We start from the raw sequence: 23872 nt of genomic DNA, 5'->3' as shown, positions 1-23872 counted from the left end.
GATTATGTTCAACAACCAGCCCTTGCCCAACCGGTTTCTCCCCTTCCCCCATCTCTCTACACACATCACTTTTTCCTCCTCCCATCAGGGCAGTGGGCAAAACACTGCAGTGCTGGGAACGCACGTTTCGGGCCGGTCACTCAGCAGTTTATTCTCACTTGTCTTTGCAAACAGCTCCCCACCCAACCTTGTCCCCCAGTTCCCTCCCTCGGCCATTATCTTTCTACTAGACTGTGCTCAGTAAGGGACTCCAGCTTGCACGTCGAGGGTTTACGGTAGCCTGCCTACCAATAGGAGCCTACAATGAAGAGAAGTCAGGTTCAGCCTCCCGGCAGCCCCAGTGTCTTCTTCCCCTGGCTGTACACCTACTGTACCCGCGAGCGAGCCGGGCGCGGGGCGGGAGGGGGCGCGCAGGGAGGGCGGACAGCAGCCGCGGCGTGCGCATGCGCAGTGGGGTTGTTTTTCACAAAGCTGCTCTTAAAGTGAGCTGGCAGCTTCCAGCCGCCCGTCTTTGTAAGGAGACCACTGAGACTAGCAGGATCGCGGAGCAGCAGCCTGTGTGCTGCCCTGAGTTTTTAAGAAATCTCAATGAACTATTTGTAAAGAATCACTGATCCTGCCTGCAAGCTCTTTGCACGGCAAAGACATCGATCAGTGTTAAGTGAAGATCACATTTTATATGTGATCTTGACTTTTTTGTCTTACATTATATTTTTTATAGATTTTGTTATAAACATGGTGCTGGGAAAGGTAAAGAGTTTGACAATAAGCTTTGACTGTCTTAATGACAGCAATGTCCCTGTGTATTCTAGTGGGGATACAGTCTCAGGAAGGGTGAATTTAGAAGTTACTGGGGAAATCAGAGTAAAATCTCTTAAAATTCATGCAAGAGGACATGCGAAAGTACGCTGGACCGAATCGAGAAACGCCGGCTCCAATACTGCCTATACACAGAATTACACTGAAGAAGTAGAATATTTCAACCATAAAGACATCTTAATTGGACACGAAAGAGGTAAGTTTTTTACATTATTCAGAAATTATTAGACCTGTTTTCTTTGGCAAAGTACCTTTTCAATTTTCCTGAATTAATATCCTACTCCTACCATAACGTATAGCTGTTTGATAAAGGTTGGAAAGGTGGAAGATTTGAATTCTCCTTGACATTCATCGTGTGTTAAGCCGTAATGCATGCAGGCATCTGCAAAGTGACTGCAAACTGCACTTATTCCACTACCTCTATACCCGGCTTGGTCTGTGCCATACACACTTGCAATCCATTTCCACCTTACGTATAAATTCTGCTTATGTGCGATTCAGTAATTTTACTAATATGTTTTCAAATGAATTGCTAAAAGCTGCAATCCAATATTAGGTTTTTCCCTTGTACTCTGCAACCTTAGATCTTAAAAACTAAGCTTCAGTGAAGAAATGGAGTAACATTTTTAAGTGGGTTAATAGGTGTATTTCATTTTTAATATTGACACGCAAAAGACTTAAGAGAATTGATCGTTGTTCTTTGATAATGGGTTTCTGTGGTTTATTTTGACATATGGTATCAACACCCCACGTGTTTTTTCCTATTCTTTCCAGTTCCTTTAGAAATTTACATCAAGCATTCTGTATTTTAAAGGACAGCACCTATCATTATGATATGTTTAAAGTCAGTTTTAGAAGCCATTTAGGGTCAGAAATTTTCTTTTCCAAGCATCATGCCTAACTTTGGAACGTGCATTCAATGAAACCCGTGCCAGTCAAATGGAATTGAAAAGTATTCGGCTCGTTGGATATGATTTTTGGTTAGAAACTGGAGATGAAGGGTTGTCAAAGGGAGAAGGGGTCCTGAGATTTCAAATCTATTGTTTAAATGGTTACATTGTGGAAATATAGCAGACTCTAAGCTTGTTTTTCTAAGTTTCCACCCTTTGTTAGAAGCGGTTCAATCCTGTTTCGGACCAGTTCTGGGGGGTGGTGAGGAGGGGCGCTTGTTCTGCTCTCAGCAGATTGGTTACACGCGTCAGGTGGTGGCGATGACTTAATTCCTAGCCCAAGAAGAATATAGTGTTAAAACTGGTTATGTAATTTTGTCCTTCTCCTTTTTAATGCAGTATTTAACTCGAATGTTGATGACTTTTCAGAGTAGAGCACATTTTTACCTCCATTTTTAATTAAAAACTACACATCCACGAGGAAGTGCTAATTGAACTAAGGCAAATGTAGAAACGTAGGGTGCTTTGAGTTACAGCATGAATGCATTATTTTTAAAATATTAAGATGAAATCAATCTTTAATTGGATTTTCAGTTACACATAGGTAATTTGCATCCTGAAATAATTTTTAGTTAACCTCTCTAAGCAGTGACAGTGATAAGAAATGCAACTGCCTAATGACAGTCCTGGTATTTGTTGAACAGGACACACAAGTTTCTATTTGATCCTTCCTGGACTGGCAGCTTTTTATAAGATGAGTGAGAAGAAACAAAGGTTTTTAAGGAGTTGAGGTTTGCAGTGGGGTAAAAGTACAATAACGACTTATGGGGACAATTTCATTAATTGCGCCACGATTTCATAGTAAAGAACACTACGTGCCCCGCACCCCCACGAGACACCCCTCAACCCCTGCAAGCTAGAACGAGCTTCGCTTGGAATAGTTTCAATGACTTAAAACTGGGACCTCTCAAACTAGCCTGGTAACTGAGACCCCGCCCCGGGCGGCCGGCGATAGGCGGAGCCGGGTTTGTTAGCCTGTTGCTAAGGCGATGCCAGGCTCTGATTGGATTGGGCGCGAGCGGGTGGGGAGAGTGGGCTCGCCGGCTGGGGCGAGGCTTGGAACCGGCGTGCGCCGGTAAAGGTTCCTCCTGAGCTGCGGTCCCCGCCCCTACTCGCATCCCTGCCCGGGCTTCTGGAGGCGCGCGGGGCTCATATCACATACCGTTCTGTTGCCCCTCACCTGGGCCCGCTTGCAGCACCGAAAGGAGCGTCTATAGGTTTCAACAGAGTGGAGAGGAGAAGCTTCCGCCGGCCTTACAGGTGCCGGATGGCCCTGGGCGCAACTTTTTAGCTGCCAGTTCTATTCACGGAGAAATTGGGTGGGCAGCGTTAGCAGGACCCCATTTTCCACGTTTTCGGGTGGAAGTTGTCAGGCACCTTCTGTAAGCGCTTGTCTTCTTAGCTGAAACAGCGTGTTTCCCTTTCTATGCAGTCAGTAGACTGGCTACCTTGATGTGACCCGAGTGGGGAGAGAGCGCCAAGACTGGCCGGGACGGGGAAGGAAAAGTGACACTAACATTGAAAGCGGGGTGAGGTGGGGGCTTCGGCGAGTATTCCTTGCCCACTTGTCATTGTTTCTTTGGGGCTCTTGCACCCCGCGCACCATTCCCCGCCGCCGTCACCGCAACTGTAAAGGTGTCGGGGTGGCCCGAGCCAGATCGAACCGGTCACCGGCCGGGGCGTGTAAAGCGGAAGCGCCGCAGCGTGCTCGCCCCGCCCCACGTCAGCAGGCTAGGCTGCGCGGCCGCGAGCGCGAGCGCCGTGCGACATATGCCGTATGTATAGCGGGGCGCGCGGGCGGCGGCGGCGGCGGCGGCGGCGCGCGGGCGGGCCGGCTGGGATCTGCTCGCGCCGGTTTAGGCCGGTCCTCTCCTGCTCCGGTCTAGTTCTTGATTGACAGCCCGGCACTTGTTTACCACGGCGCGGCCGCCGCCGCTCGCCTCGATGAGACTGCTGAGCTGGCACAAAAAAGGGAGCGAGACGGGAAGAAAGGGAGAGGGAGACAAACTTTGCGCGCTGTCGGGGGGAGCGATTTTAAATGGCCCCCAGCTCGTCAGCGGGATTTCCGTGCTGAAATACCGTAGAGAGGATTTGCACGGGGGGAGAAGAAAATACTACTGAGATAGAAGGGAGTCTTGGTGATTTTTTTTGAATACAAGTTTCCACATATAGGCGCTTTTTTCCTTTTCTCCTGTGGTGGAAGGGAAGCATCACGGTTTTTGTGTGAATTCATTACTTTGGTGAGGGAAAGTTAAATGATAATACCCGTTTCTCTTAGTCTCCTGGTTAATGATAAAGGTTTCTACACCGAGAAAACTGCGCTAGTAGACGTTTATGTAATTAAATTACCCGGTCGGAACGCTTTAGAAAATCATTTTAAGAATCCAGAACACCCACATTTCGTTATATTTGTTTTGCAGATAAACCTATTTGAGCAAAAGAAATTGGTTGTAAAATAAAGTCATCCCGTTTTTTCTAGCAATGGGAAACAAACCTAGTCTTCATTTTTCAAGGATGTGTGACAGTTGTTTCCCATTAAGCAGGCACCTTTTAAATCTAAGGTATATTTTATATATATGCGAAATTTTAGCTGTTGCTAGGACAGACTGAGATTGTCATAATTTTAGGTTCAATAAGAATTTTTATTTTTAGCTATGAAACTGACATTAAAATCACTGTTCCTTTTTTTTTTTGATTCCAACATCTATTTGACAGAGTTTTCTAATGGTTTTAGAGCTTTAACATTCACATCTTCTGCATCAAAACTGACATATTTTAAAAGGCTTACATGAACAGTTTTCATTTTATATATAGTCTATTTAAGTAAGTGGATGAAGAGAAAGGTAACATCTTAGTATGAGATTTGAAATCTGGATCTTTTGTTGAGCCTGTATTGTCACACATAGATGCTTTACAGTTTAGGTTGTTTTCCATTGAAAAACCAACTATGGGGTATAAGTATTAATTATCCCCATTCTACAGATGAAGCAACTGAAGACAGGACTTTTATTTTACCCAGAGGAAGTGATGAAGTTGGAATTAGAACTCAGATCTCTCACACTCTAAAGTTTGTGGCCTTAATTACTATGTGAGCATCTTTAAAGTTCTGCCACCAGGAAGAGAGTGTAAAGGTTTAACAAGTTTTTTGTTTTCTTTTTCTGTTTGTTTTAGATGATGATAATTCCGAAGAAGGCTTCAACACTATTCATTCAGGAAGGCATGAATATGCGTTCAGCTTCGAGCTTCCACAGACGTAAGTATTTTGTAACAGGCATTTTTCATAAACATCCATTCTTTTCAAATGAAACATTCTAAATTTAAATATTTTTAGTTTAAAAAAAAAAACCCTTTTCATTACTGAAACTTGCTAGAGGAAAACATATACTCAGAAAAGAAGCTATTTTTTTAATCTAGAGTGGCAATATTATAGAAAGCAAAGCTCAATTCTTAGTATGCTGTTTCAAGTTTTATATGGTTTTTAAAACTTGAATAGTATTTCATTTAAAGTGAGTGAATTGGAAGGTGCCAGTAAAATAGTAAGCATTTAATACTTAGTTTATCATCAGCATTAGCAGAAAAGGTAGAACATAACAAGTCTCTCATTTAGTAGTTTATAAAAATTCAGTGATCATTTTCTCTACTGATGGTACCCAACAGCAGTAAGCTAAGAAAGTCAAAATAATTAAGAATATCCTCACTTTAGAAGTGATGTGTTTTTTCTGTTATGAATTCATTAGCTTCTGTGCAAAGAGCTATTGAGAAGGTCACTCGAGATATTATGACCTGTACTTAAAAGGAAACATCCGTCAGAGATACCTTAATATAAGGCTTGGAATCTAGTATGAAAGGAAGAAGGAAAGTAGTATATTCTTTTTTTTTTCTTTTTTGCGGTACGCGGGCCTCTCACTGTTGTGGCCTTTACCGTTGCGGAGCACAGGCTCTGGACGTGCAGGCTCAATGGCCATGGCTCACGGGCCCAGCCGCTCCACGGCATGTGGGATCCTCCCGGACCGGGGCACGAACCCGTGTCCCCTGCATCGGCAGGCGGACTCTCAACCACTGCGCCACCAGGGAAGCCTGTGTATATTGTTAATGTAATAATAAATCATTAGAGGAAATTATACAAAGAGTAATTTTTGAAAAAAATGCCTTAACAGATATTAAAACATGCAAAGTGGCACTTGTACTGTTTGCTCTGAAAGGTAAACTTGCATTACATAAGAACGTCAAGTGCCAAATGTACATAATTCTGTATTTTTTTAAATTCTAGTACTTGTTATATATGGATAGAGTTCATAACGGGTATTTTTCAGAGTATCCTGTGTATCATGTTGCTTAAGAACATGATTTTTAATATAATGCCCTAATTACTTTCTGAGAGAACTATTTTAAGTCTGAATACAATAGGACTAATACATTTGGGCCTGAATATTTTCAAAGCATGGAAGTAATTTAATATATTTTTTAAAAATTCTATCTATAAACCAGTCATTTAAAGTAAACTCTAGAAGACTAGCATAGATCCTGCGTTTTATTTCTCTGCTCTACAAGTTAATGCAGAAGTCTAAAATACAAAACAAAAACACCACTACTCCTCATAAAAAGCACTCTACCTTGTAAATAAATGAACCTTGTGCATTTTTCTAATGAAATTATGAAAAAAGAGACTAAATTCACTAAAATAAAATCTTCCACAAGTAATAAAATCTGGGAGAGTTGAAAAAGAATTATGATTCTCTTGATACAGGTCAACAGAAAAAATTCTTTTTCTTTTTAAGTCTATAGTATAGTTAGAAAGCATGGCCAAAAAGAGTTAGAACATAAGTAAACTGGGAAATGTAAAAGCATTTTTTTAGAGCTTCAGTGGATTTAATGAAATGTGAAAAACTTTTGAAACTATAACGACTATTCCAGGCCTTTTCTAAATCTTAGTTAGTTACTATAATAAGAGATAATAATAATTCTTAGTTAATGAAAAATGGAACGCCATAGGGAGTCGTTTGGTCTGAGTGTTTAACCAGTGTCCAGAATATCTCAATAGAAATAGTTAAACCATTCTTAACTTTATTTTTAAACTAAAGTCTTGACCTTTTCAAGAATTGTTCATTTCCAGACTTTCGTAATTTTGCCACCAGCATTAAAAGTAGCCTCTTCTTAGTTTAAAGAGATTGTATTCTTCTGGCTTTTTTAACCAAATTTCTGTAATATTTAACAACTTTGTGTTATTATTTGGAAACAGAAGGTTTTTTCCCCAGTGACTTATCCCTTTGGAAATGTAAATTATGCCTTTGATAACTCATTGATGTATAAACTTACAATATATTAACACTTCTATGATGAGCTACTGTCTAAATATTAAAAAGAGGTGTAAGATTAATATATTGACCTTTATATTCTGCACAGACCACTTGCTACCTCATTCGAAGGCCGACATGGCAGTGTGCGCTATTGGGTGAAAGCCGAATTGCACAGGCCTTGGCTTCTACCAGTAAAATTAAAGAAGGAATTTACAGTCTTTGAGCATATAGATATCAACACTCCTTCATTACTGGTAAGAACTAACTGAATTCTTCATTTTTTGTTTTTGGCATATAAATATTAAAGAATAATCACCTAAACTACATACACATTCTTTATAATTTTTAAATAGTAACTTCATTTTTGAATTAAATAAATACCACTTTCAAAAAAATAGTTAAGAGCACAGAAATTAATACAGGATATGCTCACATTTTCTGATACTGTAATAACTTTAAGTAAATTTTTAAAGTAAGACCAGTATTTGGTATGAAATATCTTCCTCAGAAGGTAACAGCAATAACAAAAGAATAGATCTGTTCCCTAAATAATTTTAGTGGAAAAAGAAGAGTAGTATCAATTATTATTATAACAATATCACTTAACTTGAAAATATCATAATCTAAAATTTGTATTATTTATTGCATTATTCCAATATAGGGATAGTTGTCAAATGATGGGGAGATAATTATTTTCATGAAAAAACTTAAATTCTATTTTAAAGGAAATCTTTTTTAATTGTATTTTTTCACAAGATTCAAATTTGATTTCAAAAACTTTACTTGGTTTAAACAAATAATAACATCTTTAAGCAAGTAAAATTAATCTTAAAAATGAGCAGTTTTCTTTTTTTATGTATTGAGTTTTACAGTCTCAGAGAAAGATGTTATCATTTGGGATTATAACCAAGTTGCTTTCCAAACTGCTTTTTTTTTTTTTTTTAAAGGCAGTTTAAATGGAATGTGGAAAGGGTTTTTTTTTTTTTCTGTTTTTTTGGTTGTTTTTTAATTATTGTGTATGTAAATAGCCTGGGCTAAAACTATGTTTATGAAATATGGTGTTAAACCCTGTACCCTTTTTTCTTTAATTGAATGGAAACTTGTATAAAGACAAAAATACTAATATATGTATAAAGACAAAAGTACTAATATAAATCAGAAGCCCATTGGTTAGTGGAAAAGTATATTTGGATACTGAAAAGAAAACAACACTACTTTTAATGTTAAATTCTTCAAGAATTTAAGATTGTATTTTAAAACATTCTATTACTGTCTCAATTCATACATTGATCATTTTCTATAAATTTATTTCTTACAGTCACCCCAAGCAGGCACAAAAGAAAAGACTCTCTGTTGCTGGTTCTGTACCTCAGGCCCAATATCCTTAAGTGCCAAAATTGAAAGGAAGGGCTATACGCCAGGTATGTATGAGGTGGATTCCCACAAAAAATGATCTTTCTTCACTTAGCTCTTGTGTATAAATTTACATTATTTCTACTAAATGAAGACATGATACAGTATTCTTTGGTAAAATATCATAAATTGTGCTTATCCAGTTTCCTTTTATAAATTGGAATGTAGTCTTCTTTTTTAAATTGCTACTGTAAATGTGTTTATTTTTATAACTATAAGTTATTTGCCACTCTTAGGATAGCTTTTTATCCATGTAGTTCATTGAACTTTCAGACTTTAGCCTGAAAGTCTACATTTGTTTTGGGGTTGGTTGGTTGGTTGGTTTTTAACAGTAGATATATTTTTTTTTTCCTGTAGGTGAATCAATTCAGATATTTGCTGAGATTGAGAACTGCTCCTCCCGAATGGTGGTGCCAAAGGCAGCCATTTACCAAACACAGGCCTTCTATGCCAAAGGGAAAATGAAGGAAGTCAAACAGCTCGTGGCTAACTTGCGTGGGGAATCCTTATCATCTGGAAAGACAGAGACGTGGAATGGCAAGTTGCTGAAAATTCCACCAGTTTCTCCCTCTATCCTCGACTGTAGTATAATCCGTGTGGAATATTCACTAATGGTATGTATAGATTTAAGGGTTTGGGGTGGGGTTTTTTTAGGTTTTAAAGTCGTAAGGGTATCATTTTGTCTTATCCAGGATTTGATTTTTTTTTATTCCATGTGTGATATATATAATTATATGTAATTCTTTATATAGTTTGGAATATAATTACTAATTTTACCTGAGGTAAATGTACACGATGGAGAAACTTTTCAAGTATATCATATGTATATAAATTAAAAAATGAAGTAAATGAGAGCCTCAAATAACATTAGATTGGGTTATTCATTTTTTTAGAGGAAATAGTACTTGGCATTCTAAACCTAACATCTCCTTTCATTGTTTAGGTATACGTGGATATTCCTGGAGCTATGGATTTATTTCTTAATTTGCCACTTGTCATTGGTACCATTCCTCTACATCCATTTGGTAGCAGAACCTCAAGTGTAAGCAGTCAGTGTAGCATGAATATGAACTGGCTTGGTTTATCCCTACCTGAAAGACCTGAAGGTAATAATTTGATAATGCATATCTAAGCTTAATCTATTATTTTCAAGAACATAATTTTGCTTCTGATATTTTATGATTAAAGTTTGTCTATACTTGAAGAGAGAAGATGTGCCCCTAATGTTAGGTTTAAAATGTATATCCCCCTAGTTGTGATCACAAGACAGATTATTATTATGTTACCTTGACAGTCCTTTTTAATACCTTCTATTCTGTGTATTTTGACATGCATAAGAACGTGCTGTTCGAATTGCGTGTATCTTTTTCCTTCAGCACCACCCAGCTATGCAGAAGTGGTAACAGAGGAACAAAGGCGGAATAATCTTGCACCAGTGAGTGCTTGTGATGACTTTGAGAGAGCGCTTCAGGGACCACTGTTTGCATATATTCAGGAGTTTCGTTTCTTGCCTCCACCTCTTTATTCAGAGGTAAGCATCAAACCCTCAAGTACAAAATGGGCTGTGACTCTCTTAGTAAACAGTATTGCAGACTTTTTAAAAACACAGCTAGGTTTTGATTATCATAAGAGAAAAACAAATAATTTTGAACAACAGATTAAAAGTTAGATCATAAAGTTGTCACTATTTACTAAGTTTGACCCAGAGGTAGGACTGGTCTCTTATATTATTGGGGAAATAAAGATAATGATCTGACCTCATACTTCCAAAATGCCAGTTAAAGGAATAAATCATCTTTTAAAGCATCTATAGAACTGGCATTTTACAGTCATTGATTAAATAGCTAGAATTTATCTTATCATCCTTTTTCAATTTAATATTCATATTTTAATATTCTCAGTCATAAGGGAAAATAACATATGTAATAACATCTTAAACAGCATTCCTGTACTCTTAGATTATTTTTATTCATCTCAAGTAACTAAGCACTTACATGAATAAAACATGGCCCTTGGGAGAAGTGTACAGACTGGTGAGAAAAACAAACTTAGAAGCAAAATATTACCTAACAATGTAATAGTAATGCACAGTTCATTTGAGGAGCAGCTTGCTGGGTCTTGAGAATCAGGAGGGGCTTCCCTAAGAAGGTGATTGTTAAACTGATTCTTGAAGAGTAAGTATTCTCAAAATGTAGAATGTTCCAGGCAGGAAGAAAAATATGTGCAAAGGAAAGGAGGTAGGGAGCAATCCAGCAATGTCGGGATACTAAAGAATATATATATACATAATAACACATTGTAGGGACTTTAGAGTTGGCCTTGATACCAATGTTAATACCAAATGATTTTGTAAATCACTAGCATCAGCTTTTTCTTTTTGGTTGCTGTAGTTTAGATAGCTATTTTACAGTGAAATATTACTCCCAAGAAAGACATAAAAGGATTGTTTCACTCTTCAACGAATTGCTTTTATTTTTTTTCCCCTTAATACCATGACTAGAAGAGTTAATTTTCCTTTGGATATGATTAATATGAAATCCACTTTATTCATTTATTATAGGATGTTCAGAATCTGTTCTGTTCTCTGCAGATTCTTGATTGGACATAATTTTTCTATCCCACTATTTCAATTCATAAAATTATTAGATGCTAAAAATGTCCTCCCACTTTTTAGAAACATTGTCACTACATTTTTATTCTGACGTTTCTGTCTTGCTTATTAAGTCCCTCATTTGTGATTTGATCTGACAGGCATTTTAAAAGAATGGCAATCTAAGTATCCACTTTTAAGCAATTTGTCATAAAATCTACCTCCTTCTTTTAAAATGAACTAAAGATAATTAAGAGAATTCAAAACTTTTAAAACCCTATATTGGTTCACGGTGTGATTTAATTATTTTACATCTAGCCACATAGAGGGGGCAAAGTATTGTAAATGGGTCTTGTCCAAAAGATCTTTCAGTAAAAGAAATGTATTAAACCCAACAATTTGCCTTCCTGTGCCCATTCTCTTTGTACCTGAGAAGCAACTAAAATATGTTCACTTTTATTAAGTGTATGTGCATATGAAAGTCTCTACAGAAAGAGGCAAGGTGGGAAGCCTCTAGAGCATTTTGGGTTCACCATTCCTATTTCTTGATATACACTGTATTCCTAGGCCCTCCCTACGGCTTTACACCCATGAGTTATTACCTCACGTAAGCACCAAGAACTTTGTTTACACAACTACATTCTTCCCAAAGCTCGGGAAAAGATGAGTTGACTTTTTTGTAACAGGATGAAATGGATACTTTACAGAAGAAAATCACCGCTATGAAAATGTTGGCCAATTGTGTATTTGAGTCTTAAGTATGACTAAGTGCTGAGTAAAACTCCATTCTCTGATAGAATGTTACCTTTAGCTTTTGTCAAATAAAACTATTCCAGCATACCTTTCTAAATTTAATTGTTAATCTAGTGATTGAATAACAAGTACTTTATAGATGATACTAATACCCTTTCTTCCCCATACAAACTCTGTACTTTCTGATTACATTTCTCAACCAGTACTCAGAATATTAGTGTATTTGCTGCATTCTTACTAAACCTTATCAATTAACTTTGGTTTGGGTTTTTTTTTCTCTTTTCTTTCTAGATTGATCCAAATCCTGATCAGTCAGCAGATGATAGACCATCCTGCCCGTCTCGTTGAAGGAATACTTGATTAAATCAAGTTGATGTGGGTTCCGAACTGTATCTCTTCCCTTCCCGGCTGAGGACAGAGAAGTATCTTGGAGACACGTTTTCAGAGGAAGTGGAATTGCTTTTGCCCAGAAAAATGGCGAATACATGAAACAACCAGTGATCATGCTTTAGAAGCCTACAGCAACGTTCTGGGACTGCTCCAACATGCTTGAAGATCTAAGCTTTTTTCCTTTAAAACTGGCACACACTAAGAGCAGTCTTCTTAGCCTATGGTCATACGTGTCAAGACACCACGTTGTAAAGAGGGATGATTTCCTTCTTTTGATTTGAAAATTTGCACATGCTCAATGCTTACATTGTGCGGTTCCATGTCACTACAGCTTTTTTTTTTTCCATTTATGCCAGACTCTTGATACTCTTTTAAAACTTGTTTGCAGTGAGCACAACAAGGAACAAAAGAAAGCTTTGAAAAAAACTTTAACATGAAAAAAACGCACTGACATTTTTTTTTTTTTAATTTAATATAGCCTGGACTTTACCTGCGTATGCACATGCTCAGAATTGTCCTACTAGGCTGACCATGTATCACCTCTTCAGCTTGGATCCTATTGTGGATTTATTTACAAACATCAAATGCCTTCAAGCCAATCCTTCTTGCTGTATGTTTTGCAGCCTACTGTAGTAGATACGCAACAGATATGTGGGAAAAGAGATAAGAGGAGGAAGCTAATAAGAGACTGTCAAGATTGTATACCTTCTTGGTTTCTTTTAAGAATTTGTTGCCTTTCTACTATTACAGCAAAGCAGCATTTTGTTACTGACTGCCTAAAATCACTTAATCTCAGGTGAACGCATCACTTGCCAAACTGTTGGAATGCTATTTGTGTTTTGTTGCACTGTTGAGTTTTTTTGTTTGTTTGTTTGGTTGGCTTTTTGAAGAGGGAAATTTGGAAAAGGGACATACACAAAAGTGATAACCCACCCGCATTGCCTTTTTATCATTACATATGAGAAGAAACTAGCAGAGCTAAGAATGGAGTAAAGAGAGGCAGTATGGCAGGCACCAGCAAAGAGTTAAGGGCTGTTGCTCTTTAAAATTATTGTTATTTTTTATTATTATTTTAAAAGTATGGAAGTTTTCCAGTCACTGGAAAGGAGGAGAAAGTGCATTTATTTTTATACAGAGTTACATAATTACCTCCAAAACACATATGTTGGAAATCGTTTTTGCTGGTGCAGAGTATTTTCATGAGCAGGAATATATATGTTCAGATTATGATTAGAGAGCTCAATTTATACATTTCCTATCCTGCTCAAGCTTGACAGAGCTTGAAAACCCAAGTTTATTCTAAAAGTGTATAACTTCAAAATTACAAATACTAGAATATGTGCTGGAATAATAACTTTTATATTTTTGTGGTTCTTTTAATGAAAGTATTTTCTTCCATTACCTAAAGAAGATTTTGCTAAGCATGAGAAATCATACACTTTGAGTATATATAGTTATGAAGAACGATCACATCAGTAAATTATAGCTTATATTAAAGATAATTTACAGTTGGCTCATAAATATACCAGCATTCATGAAGACACTTATAACTGCATTTTCCAAGGTACCAAGCTGTACTGATTGTCTTATTCTAGAAGGAATTCAGCTCTGATGTATCTTAATGAAAATCAGCATCTCTGGTGTTGCAACATATGCGTGAAATGGGTCTTAACATCTATCCTGCCATTTAATCCCACAGTTAATAAAGTGGCTGAAAATAATAGTAACTCTGGCTTGGTGCTTGACCTGGTTAAATACTGTCTTAAAGCTTCATACAAAACAAATAGGCTTTTCCATAAGTGGCCTTTAAGAAAACATGGAAGACAATTCATGTTTGAAAAATGCTGACAGGGTGAAGAAAGCCCATGTAAAAATGAATCGCGTTTTAAGTGATTCAGTTAAAGGGTTTGGGCTCCCATAGCAAACTAATACTAGATAATAAGGAAATGGGGGTGAAATATTTTTTTATTGTTAAATCATTTTGTGAATGTCCCCCTCAAAAGAAGCTAATGGAATATTTGGCATAAAGGGCATTTGGTGGTTTTATTTTTGTTGGGGCGGGGGGTGGGGGGATTGTCAGAAAATCCCTTTTCTCTTCTTATGTCTAACTGACTAGGGAACAATTATTGATATGCATAGCATTGGAATACTTATCACCATGTACTCTTTTAAATAACACATGAGGAAAGAATGACCAATATTCTGATAATTGGCACTGGGTTACAAAATGTGATAAAGTTTCAAATATATAAAACTTTATCAAATAAAGTTTTATTTTCCCCATTAAAGTATTCCTTTACTTTCTTACTTAGAGGCATTACTCTTTCTAAATATTGATCAATTCTTGATATAAGATGTGAGGTTCACAGGTGTATTCCAGTATTCAAGATAGATTCCTGATTTTTCAATTAGGAAAAGTAAAATCCAAAACGTTAGCAAAACGAAGTGCAATATTAAATGTTTGCTTTATAGATTATATTCTGTGGCTGTTTGTAATTTCTCTCTTTTTTTCTTTTTTATTTGGTGCTGAATATGTCCTTGTAGGCTGTTTTAAGAAAACAATATGTGGGAAATGATTTAATTTTTCCTATTGCTCTTCCTTGTGGAAAATAAAAGTGTTTTCGTTTTTTTTCCTTTTTGTAAACTTGTTTGGAGATTTATTTGAATCTGATCATATCAGTAACTCATCATACGTGCAAACACAATTAAGACTACAATTAGGGAGTTCCCTGGTAGTCTAGTGGTTAGGATTCAGTGCTTTCACTGCCATGGCCTGGGTTCAGTTCCTGGTCAGGGAACTGAGATCCCGCAAGCCACACAGCATGACCAAAAATTTTAAAAAAATAAAATGAAGACTACAATTAAACTCTTAAGCCATTCTGGGTAAGAATTGTTTCTAGCTCTCTGCTAAAGAAAATTACTGAAGGCTTACAGGAATTTTTAGTACAAATTATCGTTTTCCTTAATGATTCATTAAGCTATGGATTTTTTTAATAAAATTTAAAAGTTAGAAAAAAGATATATAAATTTCCATCTTATATATGAACCAAACTTAACCAGGTATAGTTTCAGGTACTAATTCCTTCTCTCTGTGATGTGTCCAAGTTTCTAATATTTTAAGAGCACATAAATTTAAAAGTTGTATTAATCTAATCTTAAAACAATTTTTCTAAATTTTAAAATGTCCTTTTTCTCAAAGAATGTCTGAATTTTATAGTGATTTGTAACATTAAGAAGTACATTTGGAATCACATTTAGAAGTTATCTTCTTTCAGTGTTTATACATTCACGGATGAACTATCAAGTTGTATATGTGCCTTAGTATATGATTCTCCACTCTTCTCAAATGTATACACACATGGAAAAAACTGTGTTACAAAGAGACATTTAGAGACAGACATTTATATTGTATTTTATAGAAATAACTATACTATCATCCTTGTTAACAGCAATCTACATAATATCTTAATACGATAAGAAAATAAAAATGAGTAGAAGAAGAGGAATCATAGCATGAGAAGGGGAGACCTAGGTTCTGGGTTCTATGGCTTTAGATGTAGCCTTGAACAAGATATGTGAATTTTGATTTCTTCATCTGCAAAGTGGAAAAGTAGCTATCCAAAGTCCTTTTCGTGACTGCAGATATGAGGTTATAATACATATTTAGGTAAAGAAATAATGCTCTGTCAATTATTAAAACATTGGAAATTAACCATGCTGCTTCTAAATTTGCATTTGAATACTTTTAGACAGTTCAGTACATGTCTCATTATATAAAAGACAGTTATCTGGGTCTAATTTTTGCCTTATATCACCTATACTCATCAAACTCCCTTTGTCATTAATTATAATTTATTGAATGGCCAACATTGGTATATTTATCAGGACTTTTGATTGTAAACAGAGGGAGAAACTCAGACTAGCTTAAGTAAAATGTATTAAATAGTAATTCCAGGGATGAAATATATTAAGCACATTTGGATCCAGAAATCCAAATAATCCTCTGGGGACACCCTCATCTCTCATCTCCATTCACTTACCCTTTTTCATATTAGCATTATTTTTTCCTATCAGCCTATTCTTTCATGTTTGATGGGTCAGAAAAGATGACCTCAGCGTTTATAGCTCACAGAAGAAATACTATCTCAAGTCCCCAAATCACTTGTTAGGGAAAATCCTGGTTGGCCAATACCTGAGTCATGTTTCATGCTACCTAGAATGGATTTCCCAATAGAAAGAGTTCTGTTTCCAGAAGAAGGAAGAAAAGAGATCACTATATTCTTACTATTCAAGTGCTGTCCAAACCAGCAGCAATGGCATCACCTGAGAGCTCATTAGAAGAGGAAAATATCAAGATCTATCACAGAATATTGACCCAAAACACCTGTTTACATGATTCCCAGGTGATTTGTACAATAAGTACAGCAATGTTTGAGAAACTGCAGCACACCAAACAAACGTTATGAGACGAAAACAATAGGCAGCTGTTTTCATGAATCCCAAGGTTTAACAGAGCTGAGGATTTGGGCCACTTAATATGTGAAAAATAACCATGCCATTTTAAATCCCAAGGCATATTTACGGCTTGATATTTTTGAGATAGAACTTTGTAACTACTGAGATGGTGGCAATTTTTTTTCTTTATTTTTTAAAATTTATTTATTTTTGGCTGCATTGGGTCTTCACTGCTGTGCGCGGGCTTTCTCTAGTTGCAGCGAGCAGGGGGCTACTCTTCGTTGTGGTGTGCGGGCTTCTCATCGCAGGGGATTCTCTTCGTTGCAGAGCACGGGCTCTAGGCACACAGGCTTCAATAGTTGTGGCATGCGGGCTTCAGTAGTTGTGGCACACAGGCTCAATAGTTGTGGCTCGCGGGCTCTAGACCGCAGGCTCAGTAGTTGTGGCTCACGGGCTTAGTTGCTCCGTGGCATGTGGGATCTTCCTGGACCAGGGATCGAACCCATGTCCCCTGCATTGGCAGGCAGATTCTTAACCACTGCACCACTAGGGAAGTCCCTGGTGGCAATTATTATACCTTTGGAACTCCCATGTCAACAATCGGCATTTCTCAAAACTTCCATGACTGAATAACGAAATTTGCCTTTTCATTTCTTGATATCAAATCAAGACAGAGGGGAAATACATTTTTCAATTCATGAGAAAAGAATTATTGATATAAGAAATTTTATTTTTACTTTTTTTTTTTTGACTTTTGAGGAATGTAAGTCTGCAATATTCTGAAGAAAAAAATTTTAGGGAAATAACCCAGAGATGTGGTAAACACATGAATGTGGAAAGATCACCTCAAATCTAAGACAACTAGTAGTTTAAAAATCCAAAAGCACATGCCCAACTGGAAATGGAACCAGTATCACTGTCTTTGACTGTTGAACAGCGCAAAGGTAAACATAAAAGGAGAAGATTTTTTTTTCAAACTAGCTTCACAAATAACCAACTTAGACAAATAATGTCAAGGTAATATATAGAGCCAAAAAGCAATAGTTTATAGCATTTATATGTTAAAAGTGTATAGTCTAGGGACTTCCCTGGTGGTCCAGTGGGTAAGACTGCGCTCCCAATGCCGGGGGCTGGTGTTCAATCCCTGGTCGGGGAACTAGATCCCACATGCATGCCACAGCTAAGAGTCCACATGCCGCAACTAAGAAGTTCACATACCGCAACAAAGATACTGCGTGCCACCACTAACACCCGACACAGCCTAAATAAATATTAATAGGGCTTCCCTGGTGGCGCAGTGGTTGGGAGTCCGCCTGCCGATGCAGGGGACGTGGGTTCATGCCCCGGTCCGGGAGGATCCCGCATGCTGCGGAGCGGCTGGGCCCGTGAGCCATGGCCGCTGAGCCTGCGCGTCCGGAGCCTGTGCTCCGCAGCGGGAGAGGCCACAGCAGTGAGAGGCCCGCGTACCGCAAGGAAAATAAATAAATATTTATAAATAAATAAAAATAAATATATTTTTTGAAATTAGTTTTTAAATAAATAAATTTATAAAAAAAAAAAAAAGAGGGACTTCCCTGGTGGCGCAGTGGTTAAGAATCCGCCTGCCAATGCAGGGCACACAGGTTCAATCCCTGGTCCGGGAAGATCCCACATGCCACGAAGCAGCTAAGCCCGCGCGCCACAGCTACTGAGCCTGCACTCTAGAGCCCATGAGCCACAACTACTGAAGCCTGCGTGCTCTAGGGCCTGTGCTCCAGAGCCCGTGCTCCACAGCAAGAGAAGCCACCACAATGGGAAGCCCGCACACCATAACGAAGAGTAGCCCGTCTCGCCACAACTAGACAAAGCCTGCGTGCAGCAACGAAGACCCAATGCAGCCAAAAATAAATAAAATAAATAAATAAATTTATAAAAAGTTAGTTTTAAAAAATCATCCCTTTAAAAAAAAGTGTATAGTCTAATGTGATTCAAGAAAACAAATATGTATGACACCTATATTAAGAACTTCTGATACATCATAGCTAATTCTAACTGGAAATGGATTTTTGCTAGTTCTAAATTCAAGACTTACATATGCTTTCAACATTAATTTCCAATCTAAACAAAATAATTATTACCTCTGGCACTAGTAAGTCTCTGGGAACACTAATAAAGTTAAAATAATGAGTTAGAACATCACTTTGTATAATTTAGAGGTCTGTTTACCAGTTACACAGAACAGTCTTAACAGTGAACAGAAGGTTGCGAAAAATTAAAATATACTGCCCTAATTTTTAACCTTATAAGATGATGTTACTTTTGCCTTGTAGGCAACTTGTAGGTCTAACAGTGATGATACAACTAGTGAAAATCAAAGTATTACACTGTTATTACTTTAGATGATAAGAATTTTTGTCTAAAGCAAAAGCTATCTGATTCTTACTGAGTATAGGAATTTGGATTTATTAGGTCAATTTTGTCACATGAATTAGTAGCTTAAACAATGATAGAAATGCAAAAAAATGTTAGAATAAGCAGTCAGTTTCTGCCTTTTTAAAAAAAAAAAATCAATATTTCCATCTTCTAGTACAAGGCCCACTTTGATAATCTAGACATCTTGACAGGTCTGAAACCCAAAAAGTAGTACTCAAGATGTTTAGAATATTAGGAAAATAATAGGAAACTCAAATACAGCACATGGATCTTGCAAACAAAACAGTATGCCAGCAGCCTATAAAAACATACCCAGAACCTACAACAAAATCACACAGGCATTCTCCAAACTGTCAATTCCAAAATTACAAAAGCAGCGCTGGTGGTATAGTGGTAAGCATAGCTGCCTTCCAAAATTACAAAAGCAGAGGAGAAAATGTTCCTTCCCCTTCACTATTCCTCCTCCCATTTGGAAAGCCAATTCTACAAAACCCTTGCGAAGAAACAGCCATAGGAGTACATGCTGTGTAGGGAAGCAGTAGACAAATGCCTCAGGCTGGTGAGTTTTTATGAGTGCCTTGAGCAGACTGATCTGAAAAAGCCAAATAAATTGCCTCGTTACATTGCCGTGTGTATTCGTTTCCTGCAGCTGCTTTAACAAAGTACCACAAACCAGGAGACTTAACCGAAATTTATTTGCTCATAGTTCTGGAGGCTAGAAGTACAAAATCACAGCAGGGCCAAGTTCCATCTGAAGCCTGGAGAGGAAAATCTTTCCTTGCCTGGTAGCGGGTGTCAGTCTTTGGCCTTCCTTGGCTTGTAGATGCATCACTGGAATCTCTGCCACTGTAATCTAATGACCATCTTCTCTCTGTGTATCTCCGTCTCTTCATGTGGCATTCTCTCTGACTCTCTCTTCTCATTAGGACACAGTCATATTGGATTAAGGACCCACCCTGCTCCAGTATGACCTTATTATACTAACTATTACATCTACAAGAACGGTTTTCCAAATAAGATCACATTCTGAGATGTTGGGGATCAGAGCTTCAACATATCTTTTTGGGAGATGCAATTCAACTCATACCATCTTCCTTCCATTCAAAAATGAAACCATAATAACAATGCAGTATTTATAAGGAAAAGCTACCACTTTTTTTTTTTTTTTTTTTTCCTGATTAGATACTGTGGTAGGCAACCACTCATCTGGGAGATAAGAAACCTAAGTTCTGGTCCAGAGACACAAAGTAGCTGAATGAACTTGAACAAGTCATTTGAGTTTTCTGGGGCCCCCATTTCCTGTTTCCTCATTTAAGAAACAAAAGTCTTTTGGGGCCCTTCCAACAATACCTTTCTACTTGGGATACCTGATATAATGGAGTGAAAATACCTAGCCTTGCGTTCAGGCTCTGGTGTTCAAGATTTTATAATTATTACAAAATTTATAATTTCCATATACTTAAACCAATACTGTAGCTTAAAACTTATACAATTGAATTTCACTCTCAAAAATAATTTGTAGTAGTATGTAGGCCAATACTTTACTTCAAAACAGTAAAACTCACCATTTTCGTTTAAAGCTAGCCCAGGATATCATCGAATAGCCACTGTGTTTTAGAAAGCAGACTGCGTCAGGAATTGAGAATCCTAGATCCTAGTCCTCTAACTAGCTAGCTGATCATAGTACACACATCAGTAAACTCTCATGACCTCAGTTTCTTCATTCTCCAACAGTAAAAGTGAAACTTTTCCATGACTTCTGCAATTTCTTCTAGACATACCTCTTTCTTATTCAGTGGGTATGAAACGCAGGTGAGACCCTGCTTTCAGAGCACCACATAATCAAACTGTGTGATTTGGGATGGGTTCGATTATTAAGGCAAAAGTCTCTTTCTTACTAGTTACCTAGATTCTAGGTAACTAGAATCTTCCCAATTCCAGCACAACGATGTGTGTTTTTACCTAGCATTGAGCAATTTTTTTTTTTTGCATTGAGCAATTTTAATACGTATTCCTAATGCTAAGATAGGGATATCATTTTTTAAATTTTAGGATATGACTATTAAATAAGAAATATATTTGGTTTTATAAGATTTATGACAGCAAACATTAATTCATAGAAAGAGCCATTGAGTCTTCGTTGGTATAAGAGTCAGAAGAGAGTAAAACTCCCCGAGAAGATTTGGCTAGTACTCAGGAGCAGCTTCAAGGCCACCTGCCTGCTTATTTACGGTGAAGACACTGGTGACCCTGGCTTCCCTAAAAGGAGGGAGGAAGATGATAAGTCGAAACATTCCTTCTAAGGGAAACTGAATATTTCTCTGTTCACCTTAATGTAGATTACTTCAAAGATAATCTCCAATTTAGTGTTAACAGGAGATTCTTTCAAGAGGAAAAATTAACCTGGGACATTTCCATTTGGGACAATGTTACTATGGTACAAAGTAGAAAAACCTGGAAAAATTCAGTATAAAATTTGAGCTACAATGCCCCCTTATTACACAGCGAAATTTCCTTCCAAAATACCCTTGGCTCGGTGCTAATGGAATACGGCATAATAGAGTTTTGTTACCTTAGAGCATTATCTACACTGTTCTATGTCTCTTTGACAGTTAGCTTTCTTGATTCAATAAAGGAGAAGAAAATTGCTCCAATTCAAGGAAAATCTATTAACTCCTTTCATTCTCTAAGGTACTATTCTTCTGTATGCCGAAGCACTAGCTTACAAAAGAACATCGTAGAAATCAAAAATCTCTGACCAGGTAGAGCCTGGAGTACATATTCCTAAATTAGGGGAAAGATTGTATGTCTGTCTGCCTTAATCTTCTTTTTCCTAAGCCTGTGTAGAATGATTTGTGAAGTGTAGAAACGGCACATGTGTGTTTTTCTTTGGCCTGTCTTGTAAATACCATCCTACGAAGCTCCTACAATGTGTCAGGTACTGTTCAAGGTCTCTTTATGTATATTTTCTTAATCATCCTTCCAGCCACTTTCAAAGATAATTATTACATGTAGTATTTTTTAGTTGGGGAAACCATTTTAAAGAAAGTTTGAGCAACTGTCTCAATCCACACACCTGTCACGTTAAAGACCAGTGATTCACATCCAGGATTGTCTGGATTTAAAGCCCTGGCATTTTGCTATAACACTACGTATATAATTAATTAACCCCTTATCTGAACCAAGGCTTTGTCTTCAGAAAGCTCCCAGTTAGAATTTATCCTCACCAGGAGCCCTGAAGAACTAGACACTAGAAGGGTGAATGTTGCATGTAGGAAGGCAGAAGTGGTTGGAGGATCTAAATGCTGGGTGCAGGTGTAGGCAGTCCTGAGCTCCTAGGGGAGGAATAGGAAGTTTAAGGGCAGACTACTACACACTGTCTTCACGGAGGGAACCAGAGCCTGACTGTCGGCAGCAGCTACTAGTACAGGAGAAAAGTCAGTGAGAGCGGAACTGCCAGGGGGAGAGACCACAGTAGGCCCAGGAGACAGGACCTGATTCCAAGGGGAAAACTACGTCACAGTGCAGTGCCGCACTGTCCCAGGCTCCCTGCCCGCTGGGAGTGCCTCAGTGAATGTACCTGGACTAGTCTGACAGTCAGATGACTCCTTTGAAAACTGAGCTAATTAATCCCTTCATGTGATGGCAGAACTCATCATTTCTTCAGCTAATTTTGAAAATGAATTTCATTTCATTCAGCTAATCATTTCTTCAGTGCAGGAGTAATAAATAATAAATAGTGCTCAGAACACTCAGTTCAATGGAGGTGGGAAAGCTGCTTGACTTCAAAACATCCCTGATGCCCACTAGGCATTTTGGATTTTAAACTTCTAACATTCACTCATTCAATCATCAAGCCAACCAACAAATATTCATTTTGTGTAGCACTAAGTGCTGTGTAGGTCCTGAGAAAAATCAGAACTAAGTCCATTGAATTTTCTATAGTTTTACACCACTACGTCATTTGCTATTGCTAGATTTTTCAGGGTAATGATGATGGCTAATAGCTCTTTACTTTCCATACATCTCTCTACATATTTTCTCAAACAAACCTTTCATTTCCCTAGCTTCCATTATCAACTCTATGATAATGATTCAAATAACCATTATCTGTGGTCTCCATTATCTACTTTTTCTTATCTCTTTGCTCTTAATCTCAAAAACATTAAAGATATTTTACTTAGTAAATTCTTCAGTTCCTAAAAACTGATATTTCTCACTGATGTGTATAAAATTGATGACTAATAAGAACCTGCTGTATAAAAAAATAAATTAAATAAAATGAAAAAAATTAAAAGAAAACAAACCAAAAAACCCTGATATTTCTAAAATGAAGTCATCTTTCCCCAGGTAGCTAACCACCACCACTCCCCTACCCTCCCTTTTTCTGGAATTTCTGATCTCTCTTAAAAGAACTACTCTCCTCACTCATTTACTCCATGCTTCAATTACTGAGGTTTTCTGCAGGCCAGTCAGTTATGAAGTTTTCTCGGTCTTCTCGGTAAGACCAAGAAGGTCTTCATGGTGAGATGTCGGTAAGGTCCCTGTCCCTGTCCCTCCACTCACATTGCTACCCTCCTGGTCTAGGTTTTCATCGTGTCACACACTTCTTTCTTCCTTCTACCCATTTTAAAATCCCAGCTTATGCTTCAACTCCTTCATAAAGTTTTCTGGACTGTTCCAAACACTCATTGATCTCTGCTCCTCTGGAGTTCCCTCAGCATTTATTCTAGTTTGTGATTTACTGCTCTTACCTCCCCAATGAGTATTTCACCCCACCCCATTCCCAGCTT

At 37.6% G+C, this 23872-nt stretch overlaps 1 protein-coding gene across 1 annotated transcript; it reads left to right on the top strand.

Annotated features, from left to right (window-relative positions):
- The first annotated feature begins 518 nt into the window (after positions 1-518).
- ARRDC3 (arrestin domain containing 3) lies at positions 519-14856 on the top strand. Its single transcript, XM_082650900.1, has 8 exons — positions 519-1015; positions 4941-5022; positions 7173-7320; positions 8385-8487; positions 8837-9093; positions 9423-9585; positions 9856-10010; positions 12114-14856. The coding sequence occupies exons 1-8, from the start codon at positions 736-738 to the stop codon at positions 12168-12170; spliced, it is 1245 nt and encodes a 414-aa protein (XP_082507026.1). The 5' UTR covers positions 519-735; the 3' UTR covers positions 12171-14856.
- Positions 14857-23872: the final 9016 nt, after the last annotated feature.

The sequence above is a fragment of the Grampus griseus genome, assembly GCF_964374135.1.
Source record: "Grampus griseus genome assembly, chromosome: 3".
NCBI classification, from domain to species: domain Eukaryota; kingdom Metazoa; phylum Chordata; class Mammalia; order Artiodactyla; family Delphinidae; genus Grampus; species Grampus griseus.
Note: the sequence above shows the minus strand (reverse complement) of the source record. Positions and strands in the feature narration are given on the sequence as shown.